Below are 23,855 nucleotides of genomic sequence, written 5' to 3' on the forward strand. Positions count from 1 at the left end.
CACAGGTGTGTGGCAAAAGCTTTATTTTAATTAATAAAGCCGTGTGGCAATGCTAACGGTTTTCCTCTCCAGTTCCCTTCCCATTCTGTGATTTTCTCCCTCCTCAGCACCTCCCCGGGCTGGACTCTGGTTCCTGTGCTGGCAGTGAGGTCTCTGCCCGAGGGCTGTGCCTGGTGAGGGGCTCAGAGTGACAATTTGGGGTGGCCACCTGGGACTACGGCTGCTGCCGCTTCCCTGGGACCTCATGCAGGGGGAAGCGGTGGAGCCAGCAGTGAGAACGGGCAGAAATGAGCCCAAAAACTTGTGGGAAGTTCCCAGGGGAGCAGAGGCAGCGGGGACAGCCCGCGGGATCCCCTCCCTCTCCTTTCCCAATCCTTTCTGCAAGCCAGAAGAAGCCCAAGCACCAAGACCCACAGAGCTTCTCCCTCTGACCTGGGGTGCACCCGTTTGGTGCCTCCGCTTTTCCCGAGGGTGAAGCAGGCAGTGATCACGTCCCCCACATCATCTCACTTTATGGTTTTCATATTGCTTAACCAGGGAAAAATAAGAAGTGGCACATGCTTCACTTGAAGCAAGCCAACAATTAAGAGGGGTTTCTGTGCAAATTGCAGCCATGGCATGACCTTTATTCCCCAGCTGTGATTTTTAATGATATTCTACCTTGGCTTTTCAATATGTTAAAACCAGTGACATATAATTAAAGACAAATTGATGGGGCAGAAATTGACTGGATGACTGCAATTAACTGTACCAAAGAAACACTAGAGAAATCAGTTATTTGATCTAAACAAGGACTTAAATCTACTAATCTGCCTTGAAAAAAATAAATGCTCTGTATGCTAAGTTTTAGGGGTTTGGTTTTTTACCTCTTGTAGATGTCTTACGCCAGACTCCCAGAGGAGAGGAGGAGACTATGAGTGAGGAGTGTCCTGCAGACTGCGTGCAGTTCGTTTCCTGGGTCAGGACCAGATTGATTGGAGAACAATAATTATGAGGCTGACATGTATGTTCTCCTTCATCTTGCTGTTTGGAGCAGCCGGGCTCGTTGTCTTCATCCACCTGCAGGATCCAGAGGAAATAGTTCACCAGCAGACACCAGGTCAGCGTTCCCATTTCTATTGACTCGCGCTTCGTTGTGCAGCATTTTATACTTTTACATGTTTTATACTTTAACATGTTTTACACATTTCACAGAGGTTGACTCAACAAAGGTAGGTAAGTTTGGGGTTTTTTTAATAAAGGCTGTTTTGAAGTTAATTAACAATTTCTTTTTTAAAAAAAAAAGAAGTGTTTGCTTAAAAAACAGTTCTGAGAACCAGTTGACTGATTATGCAGGAATCTTTGCCAAGGTGCAGAGGGTCCAGCTGGATGGAGTTAATTTTCTGCTAGAGCTGAGAGCAGTTGCCAGCTACACCACTACCAACACCAACACGAGAAATTTTGCCGGCAGTTGAGTTCCTGCAAATACACAGCCCTGAGCCCCCCTCTGCCCGGGTGTGGTGTTCAGTGTGCTGTGGAGATGCAAAATAAGAGATGTGTAAATGAGTCACGCAAGAAAGATGAAGTACTTTGGGATGCATTCCTTTAACGTGCTTAACTTCCATTAAGCTTTCCATAACTTTCATTCCTACGCACGCCGTCCTCCTGTGCTACACACTTTAACTGTGTAAAGCCACAGAGAGCACATCCATGTGACAACGAGAAAACCGTGGGCTGAAATAGTGGTTTCCTTTTAAAGGAGGGGCACGTAAGAAGTATGAAAAAGCACAAGATCTCTTGATTTACTTACAGCCACTTTCTCTTTGAGGAAGGCAGTGATGAAGGCTGGTTCAGAGCCCTGATGAATGCCAGCGTGGTTACTTCAGCTCATAATAACGCCCTGAGTGCTGAGGTTTGGCCACTGTGTTTGCTCTTATGTGCACTGAAATCCTCCTTTGACTAAGTGTGTGCTCTATAAGAAGTCTACTCGATTGACATCCCCATTGTTCAGTGAACACGACTGTGTCTATTGTAAAGTATTACTAACATTTTCAAAGGAGCTGAACCCTACCACAGAGAACTCTTAGGTAATTACATTAAGTGCTAATTTCTGTGTCCAGGTTTATGAAGTGCTTATTTCCATGTCACTAAACAGACTATACTTTAATATCTTTATTATTTAGTCCAAGTGCATACCCATTTGAAAGCAGCCGCTCAGCTGAAACTATAGAAATAATGACTCATCGGAGCTGTGCAAAGCAGAGAATTAACCAGTCTCTTCAGTGCCTCTGCAATTAGTTTTTGTGTAGTTAGATGCAAAAGGGTTTACAGATTAGAACTGGGGGTACTGGCCACATTCAACTGAGACTGGCCCGTAGATTGGGGGTGAGGGGGAAGACGTATGGACAGCAAATGCAGGCTGTACTGTAACATGTTTAGGTGTGTAACTTTACATTGAAAAGTTAATTCTGTGCGCCTGAAAGAGAAGGAATTTCTAGCCGTGTCTCACAAACAGTGCAATTTCTTCTCCATATTTCTCCATATTTTCATTACTGGTCCCACCCCTTGACCCGTCGTCCCTGTTTTCTCTCTGCCGAGCTGGAGCTGAACATCCCAACCCTGCTCCCCCCCAGAGGTGTGCCCACCACTGCTCGGCTCACACAGTCCATGGCAATGTATGCTGATAGGAACCAGACTGTGCCCTGCAGTGAAAGGTGCTCAACACAATTACTCTTATTTCTGTTGGGCTGATTTTCGTGTGTGCTAAGTGCTTTCAGCTCCCCGCAGACTCAGAAGCTCCTCACGTCCCCTGCTTCTGAAAATGATACCAGTTATCACTAAAACTTACTGGGTGGCTTAAAGGACACAGGAAAAAAAACATCCGTTTGTTTCATTGAAGAGAGAGGTGGGATATTCCATCTCCAGACAGTCTCCCGTGCAAATCCATCCGTCACAAGTGACATTTCTGGGGAGCTGGGAAGGACCCCCCCGTCCCCCGGGCAGAGCCTTTCCCCATCAAAGGGCCTGTTTCTGATGGAGGGGGGGTATTGCTGTAATTTGCTTGTCTGATTGCTCCCTCAATAGAATTGAACAAATGCACGTGTCATTAAGCTACTTAGGGCAGCAGATTCCGCATGGCAGAGTGTTATTGGATTAGCCTTTGCTTCTGTATTTCCCGGGCAGTTGCTCCGTAGCAAAGCGTGTTTGCCAGGCTCAAACCTCCCCAGGAGAGCGGGCAGGAGCCTCCTCCACCACCTCCCCAGGAGAGCGGGCAGGAGCCTTCTCTGGCTGGGGAAAAGTCAGTATTGTTCATTTTCCCCTGGAAAGCAGCGTAGGGGAATTTTGCATCCTCCAAAAGGGCATTTTTCATTGTTAGTACATTCAGTCATCTTTAATATAAGATGGTACAACTTATGAAACAAGATTAATAAAAATACTTCGATACTTTGGTTTTATCTGTCTGTTCCAGAAATTGTTCTCGATTGTTTCAGTCCTAGCAAGCCTGGTGGTGAGACCTTGATGTACTACTTAAACCGGTATAAAATCCATGGCCATAAAACTTTAAGTAATGCTTACATTACTTTCACTGAGCAAAGTACTCCTGACAGTAGCTGTTTGTGTTGATTTGTTACTATTCATTTATTCTTTCCCTGTGCTTCACATTGCTCCCTAATTGTGATGCTGTACTGAGAAAGCAATATCAAAGTAATTTTCCACAACATTAGTTACAATTTTCTTCTGATCTTTCGAGTGAAACAATCCCATCCTGTTGGCTTCTGTGAGCATATAAACCTTGATTACATTTATCTGTTGGAAACTGACGCTTACAGGGTCCGTGTGCCCGGGACAGGGTGGGCAGAGCCTTCTCTGCTGACTGACAAACCCCCTGTCCGTGAGCCTGGGTTCAGACAAGGCCCAGCACTCTGAGCAGATATATAAGACAGCGAGCCATTTAGGGTGAGAAAAACAGGTTTCCCAAGCCAATCTATTCAATTCAGTAGATATTCCTGTGCTCAGTAAAGAGACAATAGCTTCACTTAGAGCCGTTTTCTCGGAGTTGCAGTTTCTGTGGAGAATGGGGGACGGGGCAGGGCTGGGGGTGAGCAGAGCCGTGAGCGACGGCCGTGCGCTGTACGCAAACACAATTCCAATTATTCTCCCCGTTTAAATATAGACAACTTGGCTTCTGCAGAAATCATGCCATCGTTCCTAGACAGAGTAGAGGATTTGTTTTGAGCCAAGCACATTGGCACACTGTGCGCAAGAGAAATTTAATACATATATCCCTGTCCTGATGCAAAGGACTCTTGAACGTGTAACTCCCTGTCTGTGATCGGGTATTAAACATCCAAAAGCTTTACAGTGATTTGGTGTGCCCTTCAGCTGGACCACAGTATCTACAGCTGTCTTTAAGACCATGTGCTCTGTGGACTTTAGTCAGAAGAGGAGGGATACTCTAAAATGGTATCTACTTTTCTAATAGGAGATTTTGCCAAATAAAGAAAAAAAAAACAGGGAAATATTAATATTTCTATGCACCTATATCCATGTAGCAAAGTTCTCTATATGGTGAGGAACTCGGGGGAAAGAATTACTGGGTTTTTGCCATATAGGTACTGAACTCACAAACTGGTAAGAGTTTTCAGCTGGAACTTTTAAGATTAATATATGTGGACACACACTCCTCTGAGAGCTGGTAAAAGGTAGAAAATCCACCTCAAAGGATGCCTGTTGTGAAAGCTCCAAAGGGTGAAAACAGGGAGCAGAATGGAAATGGCCTTGCACTCTGAGTGGATCAGGATTTGAAGGTCAAGTACGAATATAACGGGGCCCAAAACGCCCCTGACTGACGTTCTGTGGTGATGGCTCTCCTTAACTCATCTACAGCCCCTAACACAGCACTGTCATCTTCATTTCCTGCTTTACTGGGTGTGATGGGGAGCAGAGGGGGAAGGTGAGGGGCAGCCTGAGGGGCTGGGAGAGAACGCGCTCACAAACCCGACGGCGCAGGGCAGCCAGGGAGCAGGGACCTCACCGCGCACTGCAGCAGCCCTACAGCAAACACCAGCATCACAGCTCTGCCGAAACTTTCTTAATTACTTATTCAGAGCACATACGCCTCGTTACTCACAAATTACAGCCCTATGCACATCTCTGTGTTCGCCGTACATTTCCATAATGCCATCCTGGCGCACAATGTGCCGCTTGTTTGTCACACTGCAAACTTTCTACAAATACAATTGAAAACGAACTAGCATTGATATATAATTTGAGAAGTAATTTTCCTACAATTTGCAACTTACTTCTCTTTATAAGCTGGAAGCCATTTTAGTCTGCTTTTGGGCTGACAGCATCAGCAGAAATCCCCCACCAAAGAGCGTGGTGGTGGGCGCGATCGGGCTGGCCCATGCTCTGTCCCAGCAGAGGTGGGCATGTTAGACCTGTAAGGGTGGCTTCCACTAATGGAGAAGGGGATAAACCTTCCACAGTCACATCCTCCAAGTCTCCTCTAGCTGAACTTCCCCCAGCAAAGAGAACTTCCCAGTGTGCAGACCAGTTCCCAATGCTCTACAGTTATTGGGAGGAAAAGGAAAAGATTTATTTCCTTCTCTGCTAAGGGAAATGGGCTCTTAGGAGTATGATACTCCTTTTGCTGATGCTTGTGATGGTTGGGGCTTAGGCTGCCTGTGAAGCTGGTTATTTTTCACATTGGAAAGAAGTGCTGCAAATGCTTCATCAGCCTGAGCTACGGGGGGGTCGAACGCTGCCCAGACCCTGCACCACACGGTCAGTGCCAGAATAACTGCAGCCCAGTGCTGAAAGAAATCACATACAAGCTGTTTTATCACAAGTGATACAGAGAGATTGTCTCTTACAACGCTTTTTCCCTGCTTTCATGACTATGCCATAGCCTTGGCAGTCTTAGGAAACATGCAGCATTTATTTATGACATGGTTTTGAAAGAGCGCCACTTTTTTTAAATTTTTTTCTACAGTTTCTGTTAACGTGCCTTAGCCTAAAGCCCCTTAAAGCAAATACAGCTGTTAATCTACAGCATCGCAGGCCAGCATTAATAGGACCAGCATTTCTCTTTTCCTGTCAACCCTCAGCAAGTGCTTCCAGGAGTCAGAGCCCTTGGGTGTCAGACTAGAATTGGGGTCCAAAGGTGCCACGGTTTGTCCCTGTCCTGCCCCGCTGCTTGCAGACTGTGCTGTATTGTGTTAAACCAGGCAATTCACCTGCTAAATGTTTCCATTTCCTATTATTATGGGGGTTGCCCGCAGGGAATTCAAGGTACCGAAGGACTGCAAGATCCTACCACAAAAACGCAAGACCAAACATATTAACTGTGCAATTATCCCAAGATCTGGTGCATTCCAGATGCTATGGTACAATCTCAGCAGCAGGTACAGGTACAATCCCCCCGCAGCGGGACACACACACAACAGGTGCCTAAACCCACATCCACCACCTCTTTAGGGGATGGCAAAAAGTCCATGTCACCTAATCCCAAATGTATTTATCAGCGTAAAACCAGAGTGATGTCATGCTGTGTCACTCACACACTGCACCTTCCACTTCCACCATTTTCCTATCTTCTCTTTTCCTGCGAGCATTTCTTCCCAGATACTGAATGGTAAAATATATATATACACATATGGAGTTTGATATTTCTTTCAAAGCCTACTTTTAAAAACTGTCAGAGGTTGACACTGCTTCCTTGTTGTCTGCCAAAATAAAGAGTGACCTGCCATCTGGGAGCTGGATTTGCTCCCGGTGCCTGGCAGCGTGCGGGGGGACGGCGGGGGCTCCCAGAGAGCACCTTCCTGGGGAAGGAGCCCGAGCACCTCGCACATTCCCCTGGAAATTCACGGAGGCATTACAGAAATGTGCAAAAGTTGGGCAGCAGACTTTTGTTTCTGCTCAAAACATTTATTCTAAATATAAGGCTATATTGAATCTTACATAGAAAATGTGTCAGTACTAGAAAGCCGCCTTCCATATGTCAGCTATCATTCAGTTTGCTCGGTTTTTTAGAACTTGATACTGCATTGAGGAGCTTAGATAAGTTTAAAATACTTTCTGGCTTTTTTAAAGTTTATGCCATTTTAAACATGTTTTATAATATATGTTTCCATTTCTCAAAGTTATTAACATTCCCCTAAAAGCTTAACCAAAACTTCCTCTCTCCAGCAATACCATCCTTTTTCATTTCGTAAACATTAATTTTCCTTTCATGATCCTAGTGGAGCTTGAAATTAAAGGTGGCTTTCTTCTCTATTCTGGCTGGCTTTGTGTATCAGCATCAAACCCACCAGGTACCTGCTGCTGGAGCGCCAGGCGAGCGAGCAGGAAAAGCCAAATAATTGCTCTTCTGTAGGCCCTACACGAGAGCAACCTCTCCCGGACATCTTTATCATTTTCTGCAAATGAATAATCTGTCTGGTTTTGAAAGTAAGTGCCTGGTTTGGCATCTGTTACTCCCAAATACAAGGTGATTAACGGATCTTAATCTCAGCGCAGGCCCCGTCCTGCAAGATGCTCCCAGCCTGAGCACCAGAACATTCTGCAGCTTGTAGAATGGAGTCCCGTCTTTGTCCTGTGTTGGTCTCAGCCACTTCAGGAGACCTAAGGGTGACTAAAGGGGAAAGTTCTCCAGCCGGTCCCTTCCTCCATTGTCCCCTCTGCTCCTCAGGGCAGCTCCGACCCGCTCGGCCCCTCTTCTTTCAGAATCCCTGTCCACTGCCTGCTCACACCTACACACACGGAGTCTCCGGGGGCTCCTGTTCCTGCTGCTTAGTTGGAAACCACACATTTTCTCATAAGACTCTTTGTGGGGACTGGATGTCTGGTGTTTTGCTCTTCGCAGCGCGTTAGCCAAGAGGTGGGTGTTGGCAGACTTGGGGTGCCCCTGGGGGTGAGAGGGACATGTGCCGTGCCACCCAGCACGCCTGCGCAGGCTCGGGGAGAGCTCAGGGCGGGGGGAAACAAGGGACATCACGTCCCTTTGTGGAGCAGTGGGCACCCAACAGCCTCGGGAAGGAGGGAGGAAAAAAGCAGGTCGGGAATGCAATTCCTCATCCTTCAAGAAGGCACCTGTGCTCTGGTGCCCTGTTCCTCCTCCATCCTAATGCATTCACCTTTCCCCATCCTAATGCATTTACCTTTCCCCATCCTAATGCATTTACCTTTCTCCATCCTAATGCATTCACCTTTCCCCATCCTAATGCATTCACCTTTCTCCATCCTAATGCATTTACCTTTCTCCATCCTAATGCATTTACCTTTCTCCATCCTAATGCATTCACCTTTCCCCATCCTAATGCATTCACCTTTCCCCATCCTAATGCATTTACCTTTCTCCTCCCGTTGGGCACAACGGCTGGCGGTGCCGAGCTGTCAGCGCTGATGGCACAGCGGGTGCTTGGGACAAACGGGTACATTTGGCTTTAGAGTTATTTTAGGCTTGAATTCCCAGGAGTCAGGATGGCCTGTACCGGCTGCAGCCGGAGTGGCTGATGTGGAAGCAGAGGAGAAACACAAATACCTGTTCTTGTGGCCAGGAGGATGGAAAGCACAGGCCCAAAGAGAGCAAACTGGTCACTTGGTGGGTGGCTCATTGAGAGGGGCTGGGGGGAGACTCCCTTTCACCAGCTGCAGGTGGTGAACATCGGCCAAGATCCTGCACCCCGGTTCCCAGATTGTTGCATTTTCTTCTCCTGGCTTGTTTGACTTGACTTTGTTTGTTAATAAAGTTCTGCACAGCTTAATGCCCATAAGTCAAACCACAGGAGAAATTATAGACAGCAATCACTGCCGCTCTGTGTGAAGCAAATGCAGCTTTAATTGGGTCCTCCTAATTGCGCACGCAGCTGCTAGGAGAAACAGGATGATGCTTATCTCAGGCAAGAAAACAAATTCCTCTCACTACTCCATCGTAAACAAATGAAAAGGCGTGTATTCAAATAGTCACAAAAGTAAATGTATATACCTGCAGGCAGAGACCCTGAATTTTATGCCATAGCAAAGCAATTCCGTGCTCATTGAGACCTCAGTGCAGTTCACTGTGATTGCTTAACGCTCATCCTACAGATGCTGCTGAGAAGTTAAGCAGGGCTGGGATGCCATCCACACGCCCAAAACAAACATCAGCACCTCAGCCACCAAGTTCCCTGAGATGCCGTGAACAGCCAAGATTAATACTGGAAACCAATCAACTGATTTTTCCTAAGCTGTTTAATTGGAACCTGACCTTCCATTGGTTTAGCTGAAGAGAGGCGATTACCTTGTGAACAGGAGGCATTCTTAAGTCACTACCTCATTAAAATTCCAATTGTTCTGCATTTACGAGCTGCTCCTTCTCGTGCTATTGAAGGGAATTAAGTTACTCAAGAAAGTGCAAAGCCAGGTATTGTTTAACACCTCTGTATATCGAGGATGTGCTCGGTGCTGCCTGTTAAACCCACCAGTCCCTGCCTGTTCCAGCAGCGCATGTCACCGACACCGCGGGATGGTTCTTGCCATCATTTATCATTTGTAGGAGAAAAACGAAATGGACAGACCTTAGCAAACCCTTATAACAGCATTAGGAAAGAAAAGGATGTAAATGGAGAGAAACAGGAAAAAAAAAAAGATGTGTGCAGCACACAAAGAGGAGTGGTGGGGAAGGAGGTCTGAGAAGCACAAGTTGGGATAACTTCCTATTCTGCTCGTCACATTTGAAATTACTTAATGAAAGGAGCTTTTGGGGGGGCTTTTGTAGAAAAACATAGAGGGAGACTAGTTCCGCTAGATCCTTTCAACAGTTTTCAAAAGGAAAATAAAAAAACATTATTAAAACCAAAATGTTTAATTAAATTAGAGTATAAGGGAAAATTTACTGCACTTTTATAATTCATGTTACTAGACAATGGGCCTAGAATCATTATGACTGAAGTTCCCAGGGGTGCTAGAATGGAGACAAGGAAAGTAGCAAGGAAAATGAATATTTACTACAGTAAATTTACACTAGTTAACAAACTTAGAAAGAACACCTTAAATTTTTTTAAGCATTAAATATTCCAAATGAACAGTTATGATCTAACTATATTATACTTCCATGTACAAATCTTTGAGACATAACACGTTCCTAATGTCTACGCATTTGCACATCATATTTTTCCTCTTGCTTGTTCCCAGAGATCAAATTATATATTCAGTGTATTCTGATTGTTCTCTGCCTTTTCCTCTAAAGGCACTGGCTTCACTTCTTAATTGAGACCCAGTGGAGAGAAGTTCACCACAACACAATTTAATGAACTATGGAAGAGCTACCTTTTCCTGCACGAAATATCAAGCTGCATGACAGAGAAAGAGTATCTCCTAGGTGACGTGTCAGTAGATAATAATTAACTAAGACATCTCCTAAAATAATGCCGCCCACACACAAACACAGCCCTTTCCCCCTCTGATACTGGACAACACATAAAGCCAGTTAATAAGCCAAGGACACAGTTTCTAAAAGGAGCCAGTGACACAGTTTCTTTCCTCCCTGAAATCACAGATCAGGAATCAGAGACCTGCTGCACAGATGAGCGAGGTTTCCTCTTTTGCCCCTTTAACTTCAAAGACTGAGTTGTACTTGATTTACCCTTCGCCTTACTCCTGGGTGTGCCACCACCACGGCCCCTTCCAGGTGTGAAGATGTTCCTTTTTGCTCGGAAGGATTTCGAGCCGATTCTGCAGCATCACCCTCGCTGCATTTTTTGGTTATTTACTTAACTTTTTGGGTAGAGGAAGAAGCTCTAAGTGCTCAGTGTGTCCCACGAGGCAGCCCGGGTGCAGGACACAGCCACCGGCAGCCCCACTCTCAGGGACATGGGGGACAGCAGGATGCCCTCCCCTGTATTGCCTTCACCCCAGAGATTCTGCCAGCCCTGTCCCTACCCCGAGCAGCCTTCTCTCCCTTGGTCTTTGTATATCTTGTTGCAATTTAACATTAATTAGATTTCAAATTGCTCAAATGAGGGAGCGCGAGTCCGGCGCTGGCTCCAGCTGAGGTCAGGAGGGTGCAGGAATTCGTAGGAGTTTTTACAGCATTCAGCCCTTTGATGACAGCCCCCCACGCCACCACAAACACATCCTCGCTTGATTGTAGAGCAAGATGTTCCACAAAGAACTGCTGAGACAGCATTTCAAGAATTCTGAATATTTTAATAGTCATTAATTAAATGTTTCTGGGTTTCTGTCCTCTTAGCAACCAACCACTGAAGCTGCAAAAACATTCAAGTGAAGGGCAAATTGCTGATATTCCAAGAGAAACCCTATTTGCTATGAGAGCAGCTCTAATTAGTAGGACAAACCATCTTGTAGTCTAATTTAGAGAAATAAGAAGCGAGCACAGGTCTTGATAGCAGCAAAATATTTACCATCTCCTGTCTGATGGATAAGGTGCCCGGGGTCAGAGGCTCACCGGGGAAAAGGCAGTTCTGCCTTTTTCAGTTTAGCTGCCAATTCAAAATGTAGACATAGTTTGCTTAAGTGGCATTTCAGAGGAAATCTAATATCTAAAAAGTAAACCACTGCTCTTTTCCAGACGTGGCATTAAATCCAGCCTGCTCCCCTGCTGTGCTGAGCTCTCTCCTCTGCTCCCCGAGGGCCAAGGGCAGTGAATGGCTCTTCTGGGGACCTATCTGATACCAAGTGGGAGATGTAAAAAACGTAACTTATCTTTAGCTAGAGAATTTTATTAAGGTAAAGATAGAATCTCTTCCTCAAGTGTCCTAGTCCTAAACAAAGTAATTCCTGCCAAAGAATGTCTTTTTTCCATAAAACGTGTACACCAAAAAAGCCACCCCAAGCCCAATGACCATAACCCCTGTGGCAGGAGAAGGTCCCAGCCCTTGCCCAGCTGCTGAGGAACCACCTCCCCACCAGCACTGAAAGCACAGGAACCCTCATAATGAACTCCAACATACAACTTCCCAATGTTTACCCAAACCTTTCTAGAGAAGCTAATATTTTTTTAAGTGCCACACAAATGTATTGAACTGAAAAGAGTATTAACACAATATGCTAATGAAATATGCATTTAATAAGATAGATATCCATTGAAATTCTCTGTACCTTACTGTCAACACAGCATATTGCAAAAATGAACCATCGAGACCGCAGTTTAAGCTGATATAAAATCAAATGATCCATGTTAACAAGACAATTAAATAACTGTCAGAAACTAAAGAAAAAATTACCAGTTCGCCAGATACAAACTGGTTTTGAATAATGTGAAAGCATGATTATAGAGTATGCAAACTGAAAGATGTTACTGTGATTAGAATAATATGGGTGGTAAATTAGATACCAGTTTTATTATGAGAAAGATCTAGCTCAGGTGCTTCAAAAAAGAAAGCAAAACTGCAAATTACATGCTGTTTATGTTACGTTACATTATGTTAAAATTACTGGAGAATGCATTACAAGGGAATTAGCATTTGGAAAGGTTGTTTGAAGGCAGTAAAACTGAAAATTGTGACAGCTGCTTTTCAGCTGGACACAGCAAACATAAGGTGCAGCACACACGCTACGCAGAGGTGTGGGAGATGCTGTTCCCACAAGAGAACATTGCCACGCAGCGGGCACAGACCACGGGAATTAAACCTTGTGCTTCAAATTCAACAGCTTCTGGGTAGCGATACCGGGTACCTGCTGTCTGAAGGTGCAACACAGGGATTTCTCCCCAGCAAAATTCTCGAGGCAATGCATGAGCAGCCTCGTACGGCTCCCTCGTAGGCACGTTCATCAGCTTTGCTTTGGCAGAACCATCCCAGGTGCAGGGTGCTGGGAGGAAGGGGAGCTGACCCGAGAGCCCAGCTCTGGTGTCCCATCGCTCCCCGCCACCCCCCTGCAGTGCAGGAGCTGCCAATGACCCCGTCTGCTCTGTGGGCCCCTCAGGTCCATGGATTGCTTTTAAGGTAACTGAAAGGTCCAAATAAAGGCAAGAAAAGTAAGCTTAGACCTGGCAGACCTCAATATAGAGGAGTCCACATGTCCGCAGAATAATTTTAGAGGCTCATAGCTCCAATGAGGGCCGAAACTACTGTTTAAAGGGTATAATTACCAGAAATGCAACTAAAGCTGTGCATTTGGTTTGAACTACAGACCAGAAATGATCTCTCCAAAAGGAGGTTGAAGTAAAGCAGCTGCTTCCTGGGTGTGTGATACCTGGGTGTGTGATGTCCTCACCCCACACAAATACCCACACAGCTGAAAAGCTGCATTACCTCCCCGGCCAGCGCCGCAGCGGAGTCAGCAGTACGTGTGCCTGCACTTAATGGCCGTGCTTCCTGGGTGTGTGATACCAGGAGAGCTCCTCACCCCACACAAATACCCACACAGCGGAAAAGCTGCATTATCTCCCCGGCCGGCACCACAGCGGGGTCAGCAGTACGTGTGCCTGCACTTAATGGCCCTTTTTGCAGCCCCACTCAGCTTCAAGGAGGAAAAAAACCCAGCACCACATTTCTTCAGAACCACACGATATTTGTGTTGTCTATTCAGGGAACTTTTGAGGATGACTCTTCCCTTCCCCTCGCTGTGGTTCCCCGCACGGCGTGTCCATCACCCCGGCAGCACGCGGCTCCCCGGCGCCAGGCAGAGAGCAGCAGCACCTTGGGTTCTCTCCAGCTGCTCGTGGCCACCTCGTTTAACCCTCCCTGCAAAGCTACATCTTTCAGATCTCTTCTTCTAACATTTATTTATACACCTGAGACAACAGGAAGGGAAAGAGGGGAAATAACCAAAGCTTCAGAGTCGCCGGTTTGGTTTCACACTCAGCTTCCCCCGAAGGGTTGCAGGAGTGATGCAGGTGGCCACTGCTGTGGCTGATGGCCACCTCGTCCTTCCAGCCACTGTCCCTCTGCCTGGACACAGTGCAAGCTCCTGTGGCAGCGAGTGGGGCAGGACAGGGACAATATCCAGCAATTCTATGGGGAAGGCAGAGCTTCCCACTCCAGTACCCAAACGCATCAGCGCTCAGTCCCAGCAGGTTCTGAGGACACTTCTGCTTCCAGCTTGTCAGTGCACAGGGCACAGGGGTCTTTCTGGGAGTGCTTTATCCTCTCACACACATAAATAGCCAATTTGCTCAGCGATTATGTTAGCTGCTAATGCAGGTGAAGATTCACATACATAAGGGCTTGAAAAATAGCTTTGAAAAACCCAATTCAAAGAGCACGGGAGTCCCAAGGAACTTTTCCATTGACTTGCTCTGGATTGTGTCCCAAGTGCTTATCAGTTCCCTCAGCCCCTCTGCTTCAATAGAGCCCAACTCCCCTTGCTAAAGATGATGCTCTGCTTTTTCCTTATTGCTGCTTAAAATTCCTATTCACAGTGCAGCACTTTGAATCAGAGGTTTTCCCCGGATGCCTCTGATACTCATCCTTCTTTGTTCAAGAGGATGCTGGTTCTTACAGCAGAGCTGTAGCCTCTATTCAGAACCCTCCCTGCTGCAAAGAATGATGCTGTCAGACAGACTGATCTTTCTGCAATAGCCCTTGCAGCACTTTTGTTATGAAGATGTTAAAGATAACGTGGAAGAGAAAAGGAACAGATTTAGAGTCTTGGGATAACAAAATACAAAGCACGACAAAGAATCATAACGCTGGTACTTGTAATTGAAAGAGCCACTGAGAAAGTGTATCCTGGGCTTTGGGGAAGAATAAGGGAAACAAGTAATGTAGCCTGCTAAAAAAATAAATAGATTTTTTTGAAAAAGGATAACAATGATTTTTGAAGGATTGTTAATTGTTTTGTTTCACTGTTGTAACTGAAATTTAACTGTGGTAACTGGAAAGAGCATCAGCTCAAGATAGCACACCTTCAGGAGCCTGAGCCCCCAACTCACAATTAATTTAATCCAGGGAACTATTAAGTACAATAAAAGACTGGAAATAGCATGTATGTCATGGGAACAGATATTCACAGGAGTTATTCTAGCTCAGTGAAATAAAAATTATAAGGAACAGATTTTAAAATGCATTGGTATTGAGAGTCCTCAGTGACATTACAGTGACGTTCTGGTGCAGCCTCTGAGGCAAAGTCCTGCTCCCACGGCCCAGGTTTGTGTGTAGACTGTGAGGTGGCAACAACAACAACAACAGATCTCAGTCTCCCAACACTAAACTTTAACGGGTGACTCTAAGGGCAGCAGATTTGTGCCAGTGCTAAATACTTGGCAAAACTTCAAATACTGAAGAGTAGAAGGTCACATAAAGAGCTTGTTCAATACAGAGGGGACAACATACAACATTTATTCTGCAAACTATACCTGTCCAAAGACAGCTTATGCAAGAGGGGAAGGGATTCTTCTCATACACATCATCAAAGTGTTCTCCTAATGAACAAGTCTGAAAGGATCAAACCACCCAGTGGGTAATGTACCGGGTGGGCTCTCTCCACCTATCTTTTTCTTCCTTTCTACCTTTGTAAACAAAGTCAAAAATGCAGCAGAGGGTAAAATTGCTAGTGACACATCAGACCTCACTGGCTTTCCTACATCACCACAAGTTGTAAAAAGCTGCTCTGAATGGCTCAGAAAAGTAGCTATGCCAATTAAAAGGGTTGGAGTAATAATTTTGAAGTGCCACATGTCTAACTTGTCATTTTTAAGTGAAGTCTTCTAACGCAATTTCTATATTTTCTGGATTTTTTGCGCAAAGTATTGTAGCCTGCAGAAGCCTTTTAATTAAACACGTATCATAGTGAATAGCACGTACCAGAGTGGAGGATTAGGTGATCTTATTCCTGTAATAGGATTTGCTGCTAATTGTCACTGACATGACAGCAGCCTCTGTTCCTAGGAATTGCCGTGGTGGCTCAGATCAGCAGCCCATCTATCCATTAAAATATCCTGTCTTTAGCAACGGGTGGTATGATACGCTTCAGAGGAAAATGCAAGATAGTCTGCTATGGAATAAACAGTAAAGTTTCTTCAATATTCTCATTAGCACTCATATTTCTTACAAAGTTCCTTTTTACTTTGGCAAAGAAGCCCAATTTTTCTAATTTATCTTCAAAAAATTATCTTTCCATTTCTCCTGAACCATCTCACAATTCAGAAGACATACGGCGTGATGCCTCTCCTTGCTCTTTGTTTGAATTCATTTGCAGCATCACGCTCGTGCCCAAAGCAGCTCACCTTGCCCTGACACCCTAGAGCAGGCGAGGACAGAGGATATGGAGGGAGAGGAACGGAGATGGTCGACACCAGAAGAGATTGTTCTCAATCTCTGTCTCATCAGGGCTCAAAATGGTGTCTGCCCACGGGCCGGGTCATAGATCAGTCAGCTCCTGACTCACTTGTGAGTCGTTATCATCTAATGATTTGGGAATCTTGTTCCCTTCAACTCACAAACCCAACTGACCATTCAGGAAACTTAGACCATGACTTCTGCGTTATTGCTTCTACTGCAAGAATAAGACAAAAAACCAGCCCTGAAAGCAGTATGCTGCAATATCGGGTAATCATATCACAATACACTCACACTCTTTCAAATAATTAGTTAGTCAAACATCTGCTGCAAATTAATATCGGGCCAGACTTGTCTCTTGGGTAATTCAATGGACCCCAGTACCATTAGGTAAGGGATGATCTGTTCCAACACATTTACTGTCTGTGGATAATTTGCTCTGGTTTAGAGCTTCTTCTTGCACTGCTCTAGCTTGAAATCCTCTCGCATCGCAGTAGCTATTCACCAGCTTGTGCTGATGCATCCACTTTTTCTGGCTTAACTCAAGAAAATTCAGAATGCACACACTGCCAAGGAAATGAATTTATTCAGTAAGGCCTGCAATGTCAACTCTTACTAATTCTGTAATGCTGGAATAAACAAAGTCAGAAATTGTGCCTGGCTTTCTAGCCACCAATAAAAACTTATAAATCTGTAAGAACTCATAAATTTCACTGTACAAAAACTGATATTGAGGCAACTCTCAACTTGGAAAATTCAAATTGCATTGTTACCAAAGAACAAATGAAGCTAATATAGATTGACTGCATTAACAATTCATAAACGCACAGAAAAGAAATAAACAATCTTTATAGCATTGCCATGTCTCTGAGGCATTGATTAAGCGCCGTAGATGCCGGTCTGTCACCTCAGCAGCTATTCAGTACGTCCAGTGTTTGCCCATCAATGTCTTTTGTCACTGCCCTGACTGTCCTGCTCCTGCGAAGGTTGGCAGCTATTTAAAAAAAAAAAAATGAACTGTCACCACGGGATAATCAGTTAATCAAGCATGAATTGCTTGACCGAGCCCTCTAATGAACGTTAACACGTAAACACTTGTCAGACACTGCGCAGCCCGGAGGGTTTGTGTGCGCCTGCTCCTGCCTGGGAAGGCAGCAAAGCCCCAAAGCACAGGCCTTACACATCGCTTACGAGTATTGCTTTAAAATAGATTAGCTATACACATAATGATTTTATTGATTTTACAATCTTTTCCCCTTCTGTGGAAGCGAGGTGTGTCTGTGCAGGAGGAAGCTGGTACCCCACAGGAGTGATGTCTCAGGCACCAGCACGAGAGGTTAATGCGTGTTCCTGAGCCGTCACCCCTCTCACACACCAGCAATTTATATCCAGACCCTGGAATTCCAACACCACTTAGCAACACCCCAAAATTCTGTTCCTACTTCAGCCATAAACCTCATCCATAGGGATTACATCTGTCACATTAATAGTAAAACTATGCAACAGTTCTCTGTGAAGATGTACATTTTAATTATTCTCTATAAATACAGTGGCTTAAATCACTGTGGCTGTTATGAGCAGAAGAGCGGAGGGTAACTATTTCTGTAAGCAGTATTAATTGTCTGCTAAGCTATCCTGAGGCACACTAAAGCATCACTTTTGTTCCCTAAACTTATTCTTGAACCTTTAAATAAATTATTTTGTTATCTAAACCAGTAAACAGGATAGGTTAAAGACTTTTTTAGACAAACAAAAGCTTTTTGTTTCTAAGCTAAGTGGATTTCAACAACCAAGCACTATATTTTGTCTCTCAGAAGTTTTGTTAGTTTAGGACTTAGTTTAAACTTGCCTTAGAATCACAGAATCATGGGATTGTTCAGATTGGAAAAGACCTTTCAGATCATCAAGTCCAACCATCAACCCAGGGCTGCCAAACCCACCACTAACCCATGTCCCTCAGCACCACATCTTCCCAGCTTTTAAATCCCTCCGGGGATGGCGACTCCACCACTGCCCTGGGCAGCCTATTCCAATGCTTAATAACCCTTTCAGTGAAGAAATTTCTCCTAATAGCCAATCTTAACCTCCCCTTTAGGCCGTTTCCTCTTGTCCTATTGCATTTTCCTTGGGAGAAGAGACCAACCCCCCCCCTCTCCCAGCTACACCCTCCTTTCAGGTAGTTGTAGAGAGTGAGAAGGTCTCCCCTCAGCCTCCTTTTCTCAACCTCAATGTCCCTCCTCTTGGGAGGGGCCCAAAACTGGACACAGCACTTGAGGTGGGGCCTCACCAGTGGCCAGTCCAGGGGGACAATCACTGCCCCAGTCCTGCTGGCCACGCTGTTCCTGACACAGGCCAGGATGCCCCCTTGGCCACCTGGGCTCACTGCTGGCTTATATCCAGCCACTGTCAACCAACACCCCCAGGTCCTTTTCCTTGGGGCAGCTCCAGCCCCTCTTCCCCAGCCTGGAGCATCCATGGGGCTGGTGTGACCCAAGGGCAGGACCTGGCACTTCTTGTTGAACCTCACACCATTGGCCTCGGCCATGGATCCAGCCTGTCCAGATCCCTCTGCAAAGCCTTTCTACCCTCCAGGAGATCAGCAGCCTACCCAATGTGGTGTCCTCTGCAAACTGACTGAGGGAACACTTGAATCCCTCAAATCCCCAGCCCAGGTCGTTGATAAAGATGTTAAAGAGAACTGGCCCCAGTACTGAGCCCTGGGGGACACCAGTCGTGACTGGAGTTAAGTCCATTCGCCACCACCCTCTGGGCCCAGCCTCCAGCCAGTTTTTTCTCCATTCACCACCACCCTCTGAGCCCAGCCTCCAGCCAGTTTTTTACCCAGCCAAGAGTTCTCCTGTCCAAGCCACGAGCAGCCAGTTTCTCCTTAATCTAAACCACCACTAAACCGAGATTTGAGCTGAGATTACTGGTTTAACATGGAAATGCCTAATGCAATCAAACAAAAACAAATGGATAAAGGGTAGCAGCATCTTAACTTGCCACAGTCTCTCCTACTGATTATCTGGCAACTCATGCACTTTCCAGAGGTTTTAGAGATAAAACACTGCAGTGAGTACATGGATTATTCTGGTCTGAAATGAAGCTGTATGTTCTTTTATGCCTCCGAAATCACAGTGTTATTAATATAACATAAAAAGCATCAAAGAATGAAACTGGCATCTGAGACAGTGCATATCACACTATATACATGCTTTTAAAAGCATAACTTTAGCACTGAAAATATGCTTCGAGTTGTTTTACTGCTAGTTACCCTACATACTTCTATTTTTGCTACATTACTGTAATAGAATATTTACTTACAAATACATTATTTCATTCATTGCAAACACCTGAAATCAGTTTCCAGAGAGCTGTTAAACTTACAAATCTTGGGCTTTGTCAACATTCAGGTTTCCAAAGCCTGAAGGTAGATCAGCCGATGTACAGCTGGTTTGTTTTAATCAAAATTGATTTCTTAATATTATTGCCACTTCTCTTGATTTCCTGGAACCGCATGAGTGATCGGGCAGAGCAGCATGTTTCATTCATTCCTTAGATTACAGCTGGTAATGCAAGTGCTCCTTCTGAATACCCATGAAATTAAAACGTATGTGAAGCTGTATTTATTTTCTCAAGAAAGAGAAATGCCTTTGGAGGGGAGGCGAGCGAGCAAATCCCACCCAGGCTGCATGAAAACGGTCTCTACCTGTGCCCTCTGGAGTGCGTTCTTCAGAACGAGATGGAAAGGAGAAAGGAGGCGTTGAAGCGTAACAAAACCGTATCAGTTAACACAGCCATCAAGTTCACTTTGCTTCATGTCATGGAGTTTGATGCTCGTTTATGCTTTTCCACTATAATTTATACCCTAGGAAAGTCCTTGTAAATTGCTAGAAAGTATAGAGGGGCATTAACGTAACCAAAAATAAGGCTGACATAACGTCGTTGTTTTTTCATAGAATAGCCTGGAATCTTCAGACATTACTTACAGTTTTATTTACGAACAGAAATTTTTGCTACTTCCCTGGGTTTTACAAAGTCAATAGAAGATATACATAAATGTAAAGGACTGAAAAGCCATTCCCTAAATTTATGAAGCCTGGTGTGTCCCCACATGGGATTCTCAATCCTTTTAAAGTCCATGATGGAATTGGGTTGATAATAGCCATTCTACAATATTGTTCAGGTTTTGTTCCCAGCCCCATTTAAGTGTGCAATATCTGTTCAGCTGAAAAAAAAAAAAAACCAAACCAAAAAACAAACAAACAAACAAAAAAAACCCCAGAAAGGCAAATTGTAGCAAATACGTAAGTCTTAAGTAACTTAAATCTGTAAGTTCAATGGAGCCACAGGGCTTCATGTTATCACACAATTCAGTCCCCTGTCTCTTTCGGATGCTCTAACCAGGCATCACTGCACAGGAGTTCCTGTCCCATCCAGGGTTTGCTCATTTCCAACAACTAGTAATAATTATTTTTAAATTATCATTACTACTACCTTCCCCCAAGGCGCTGCCACTTCGGGAAGAAGGGAAGGGCTTAGGGCTCTGGCACTGGGGAAGGAGTTCTCAGGATCCCAGCCATCAAGGGAGAGAGAGAGAGAACTCCTCAGCAAACTTCCTAATTTATATTGAACGTGCTGTTCATGGTATGAAGTAATCCTGTTGGCAGCCTGGGTCAAGTGCCCGGGTCTTGCTCCTCATCCTTGCACCTGAGGAGTTCGAAAATACCAAGACCTTGAATTCCACACCCCAGAGCTGGCTATAAAGTAAATATTTTCACAAATATAGGCACTAGAATCTCCTAAAAGTGCAGTTTTCCCAAGCATTAGAAGAGATTTTACTGAAAAATGAAATAAGTGAAGGAGAAATGAGTGCTGTGGCGCTCAGAGCAGGACACCCAGTTTGCCGAGGAGTGAGGACTGGTTCCGGGGGAGGTGGGAGCCCAGCCCGGGGGGGCTGTGGCCCTACCAGTGGCGTTTGGGGTGCCGTGATGTCCCTCCAGCTGCAGCCCCATGGCTCATGGTGACTTGGCAGCAGCGTCCCTGACTCCAGCAGCACGGCAGGCTTTCACATCCACTGCCTCCCTCTGCTCTCTGAGATAAATACCGCACGCTCCTTAATCCTACCAGTGGCTTAGCTCTGCTTCTGCACTACCTGCAGCTTACAGGATCAAGCCCTGAGTTGTTAAACGATCCAAGAGAAATACATTTCAGGATTTTCCTGTCTTCAAGCTTTGTAAAAAAAAGCTATTGGTGAAAAAGACAGTGAATAATCATATTTGTTCTGCTATTAAATGGCCAAATATCTGAAGTGCATCAATTCAAACTGTTTATGCTCTTACAGAGCACATCACCTGCATACACCTCAGTCCAGCTGGGTAGATGGGCTGGGGTGTTCAGCTCAAGCTGAGAGCTGGAGGCAGGGGCTGCACACAGCATGTTCCTGGGTAATCCACAGAAACCAGCAGAGTACACAGGCAAAAGGAGAGTCTGAAAGCCCTCGGCTCGGCTCTGAAGTTGCACCGCTGACGCTCATCCCCATCAGGAATCATTTACCCTTGTACTGGGAGGGTACGTCATGGAAAGCACAGGATTAAATAACTTTTTCATTAAGAAATGCAAGATTCCCACCCAGCTGGTGGGGCACACAGGTCATATCCCCCCTCCTTCGGTCGCACACCCTGTTGGCCTGTTGCCTCTCTCCATCAGTGAGCAACTCCAAACACAACACAGATCATAATATCGACTGATTTCTTTGGCTTGTTCTGTCCCAACAGTTAAATCCTTGCATAAATGTAATTTGAAGCACTAGACAAGCCCAGGTGTTTTCTGGTCTGTGTGCTCAAGGCCGGAGGAAGAACTCCCTCCCAGTCCTTAGCACACCACAGCAGCATCACCCTGACTTCAGACTTGGGGTAGATCTACCAGTAACGGAGAAGGTCTATCAACAGCAGTAGGAGACCTTCTGAAAAGCAAAAATCAGTTTAACTAGGGACTCTAATTCTCCTACACATCACAAGTATATGTGATGTCCAGTCCTTTTCTGGGCTCCCCAGTTCGAGAAGGACAGGGAACTGCTGGAGAGGGTACAGCAAAGGGCTACGCAGATAATGAGGGGACTAGAACATCTCTCTGATGAAAAAAGACTGAGGGACTTGGGCCTTTTTAGTCTGGAGAAGAGAAGACTGAGGGAAAATTCCATGAACTTAAATACTTAAAGGGTGGGTGTCAGGAGGATGGGGCCAGTCTTTTTTCAGTGGTGCCCAGTGACAGGACAAGAGGGAACGGGCACAACCTTGAATGTAAGAACATTCATCTCAACATGAGGAGGAACTTCTTTCCTGTGAGGGTGGCAGAGCCCTGGAAGAGGCTGCCCAGGGAGGTGTGGAGTCTCCTTCTCCGGAGACACTCAAACCCTCCTGGACACGTTCCTGTGCAACCTGCTCTGGGTGGATCTGCTTTGGCAGGGGGTTGGACTGGATGATCTCCAGAGGTCCCTTCCAACCCCATAGCATTCTGCGATTCTGTGAAGGGGTATAAGAGAAAGGCTTTCTACTGTGTTTAACAAAGAGCACGTGCAGGCGTCCTGCCCGCCTTCACGTGGGCCAGGGGACAGGCAGCAACCCCTCACAGCCTCGCTGTCTGCCTCCTGCCTCCTCCGAAAACAGCGGTGGCTGTCTGTGTCTAGGGAAGCCTCGCTGGAGGTCCCCCAGCAATCATTAAACTCTTGGCCTCCTGCTGGCTCCGAGCTGACGTGCTGGGCCTGCCTTTCTCCCCTGAGCCGGGGCAGAGGAGCCATGGTTGGAGCGATGTGCCCCGTGATGACTGCACTGCCCTCGCTCGCAGCCCCGCGGGACGCAACTCTCTGCTCACCCAAAATACCTTCCCCTGCATATTTAAGCCGTTTCAGCGCGGCAACACGAGAATTAATTCTCTCCCCTCCTTCTGGAAACTTACCGTGTGCGTGGCAGGGCTGCTCAGCCTGCACGGCACCACCGCATCCCACAGCCTATTAATATTTTAGCTTGTTATCTCGGCGGTTATTTTTAGCCGCCGACTGGCTGTCCTTGTGCCACCGCAGCGGGATGCTGAGGCGTGTTCCGTGCGTGGCCAAGGACGCGCCATCGCTGCAGCCTCCTCTGGGACTGAAGGCATCTCCCAGCTGCTCCTCTCCCCCACAGCACCACCAGGCACAGGACACCTCTGCCCACCACCCGCCATCTATTGCCCCGCGCTCCTGCCGCTTCCAACAGCCACTCGCATTTTAGCTGATAAACGCCTCCAACCGAGACTCGCTATAACAAAGCACAGACTATTTTGTGATTTTTTTTTTTTTTGAGCATATTCTCAGCCTTTCAGTATGCATTTCTATCTTTAGCGTTACTTGGAGGATGCAGAAATTTATAACGATCAAAGATAATTAAATATCAATATTCTGGATTTACCGGCAAGGATCTCTCACATTTAATAACCGAATGGGTAATTGATTCTATTGCTTTGTCCTACTTTCTGAAAATGCACAGGCCTTCTATAGGAACTGAAGCATTAGAGTATCAGTTTGGAAATGGATTTATGTCACATTTTATATGCTTGAAAGATCAAGTGGGCCCCAACTGAAACCTTTGCTGCTTTTCTCGTGACACAGCAGAG

General features: G+C 45.7%; 1 protein-coding gene across 1 annotated transcript in view; it reads left to right on the forward strand.

The window, feature by feature from the left end:
* Positions 1–784: 784 nt before the first annotated feature.
* The window catches only part of CHST8 (carbohydrate (N-acetylgalactosamine 4-0) sulfotransferase 8), a 112,416-nt gene continuing 89,345 nt past the window's right edge, over positions 785–23,855 (forward strand). Inside the window, exon 1 of the mRNA XM_014942095.1 lies at positions 785–1,099. Coding sequence (XP_014797581.1) covers positions 991–1,099 — 109 coding nt within the window. The 5' untranslated portion in view covers positions 785–990. The remainder of the gene's footprint in view (positions 1,100–23,855) is intronic.

This window comes from Calidris pugnax, unplaced genomic scaffold, assembly GCF_001431845.1.
Source record: "Calidris pugnax isolate Ruff unplaced genomic scaffold, ASM143184v1 scaffold28, whole genome shotgun sequence".
NCBI classification, from domain to species: Eukaryota; Metazoa; Chordata; class Aves; order Charadriiformes; family Scolopacidae; genus Calidris; species Calidris pugnax.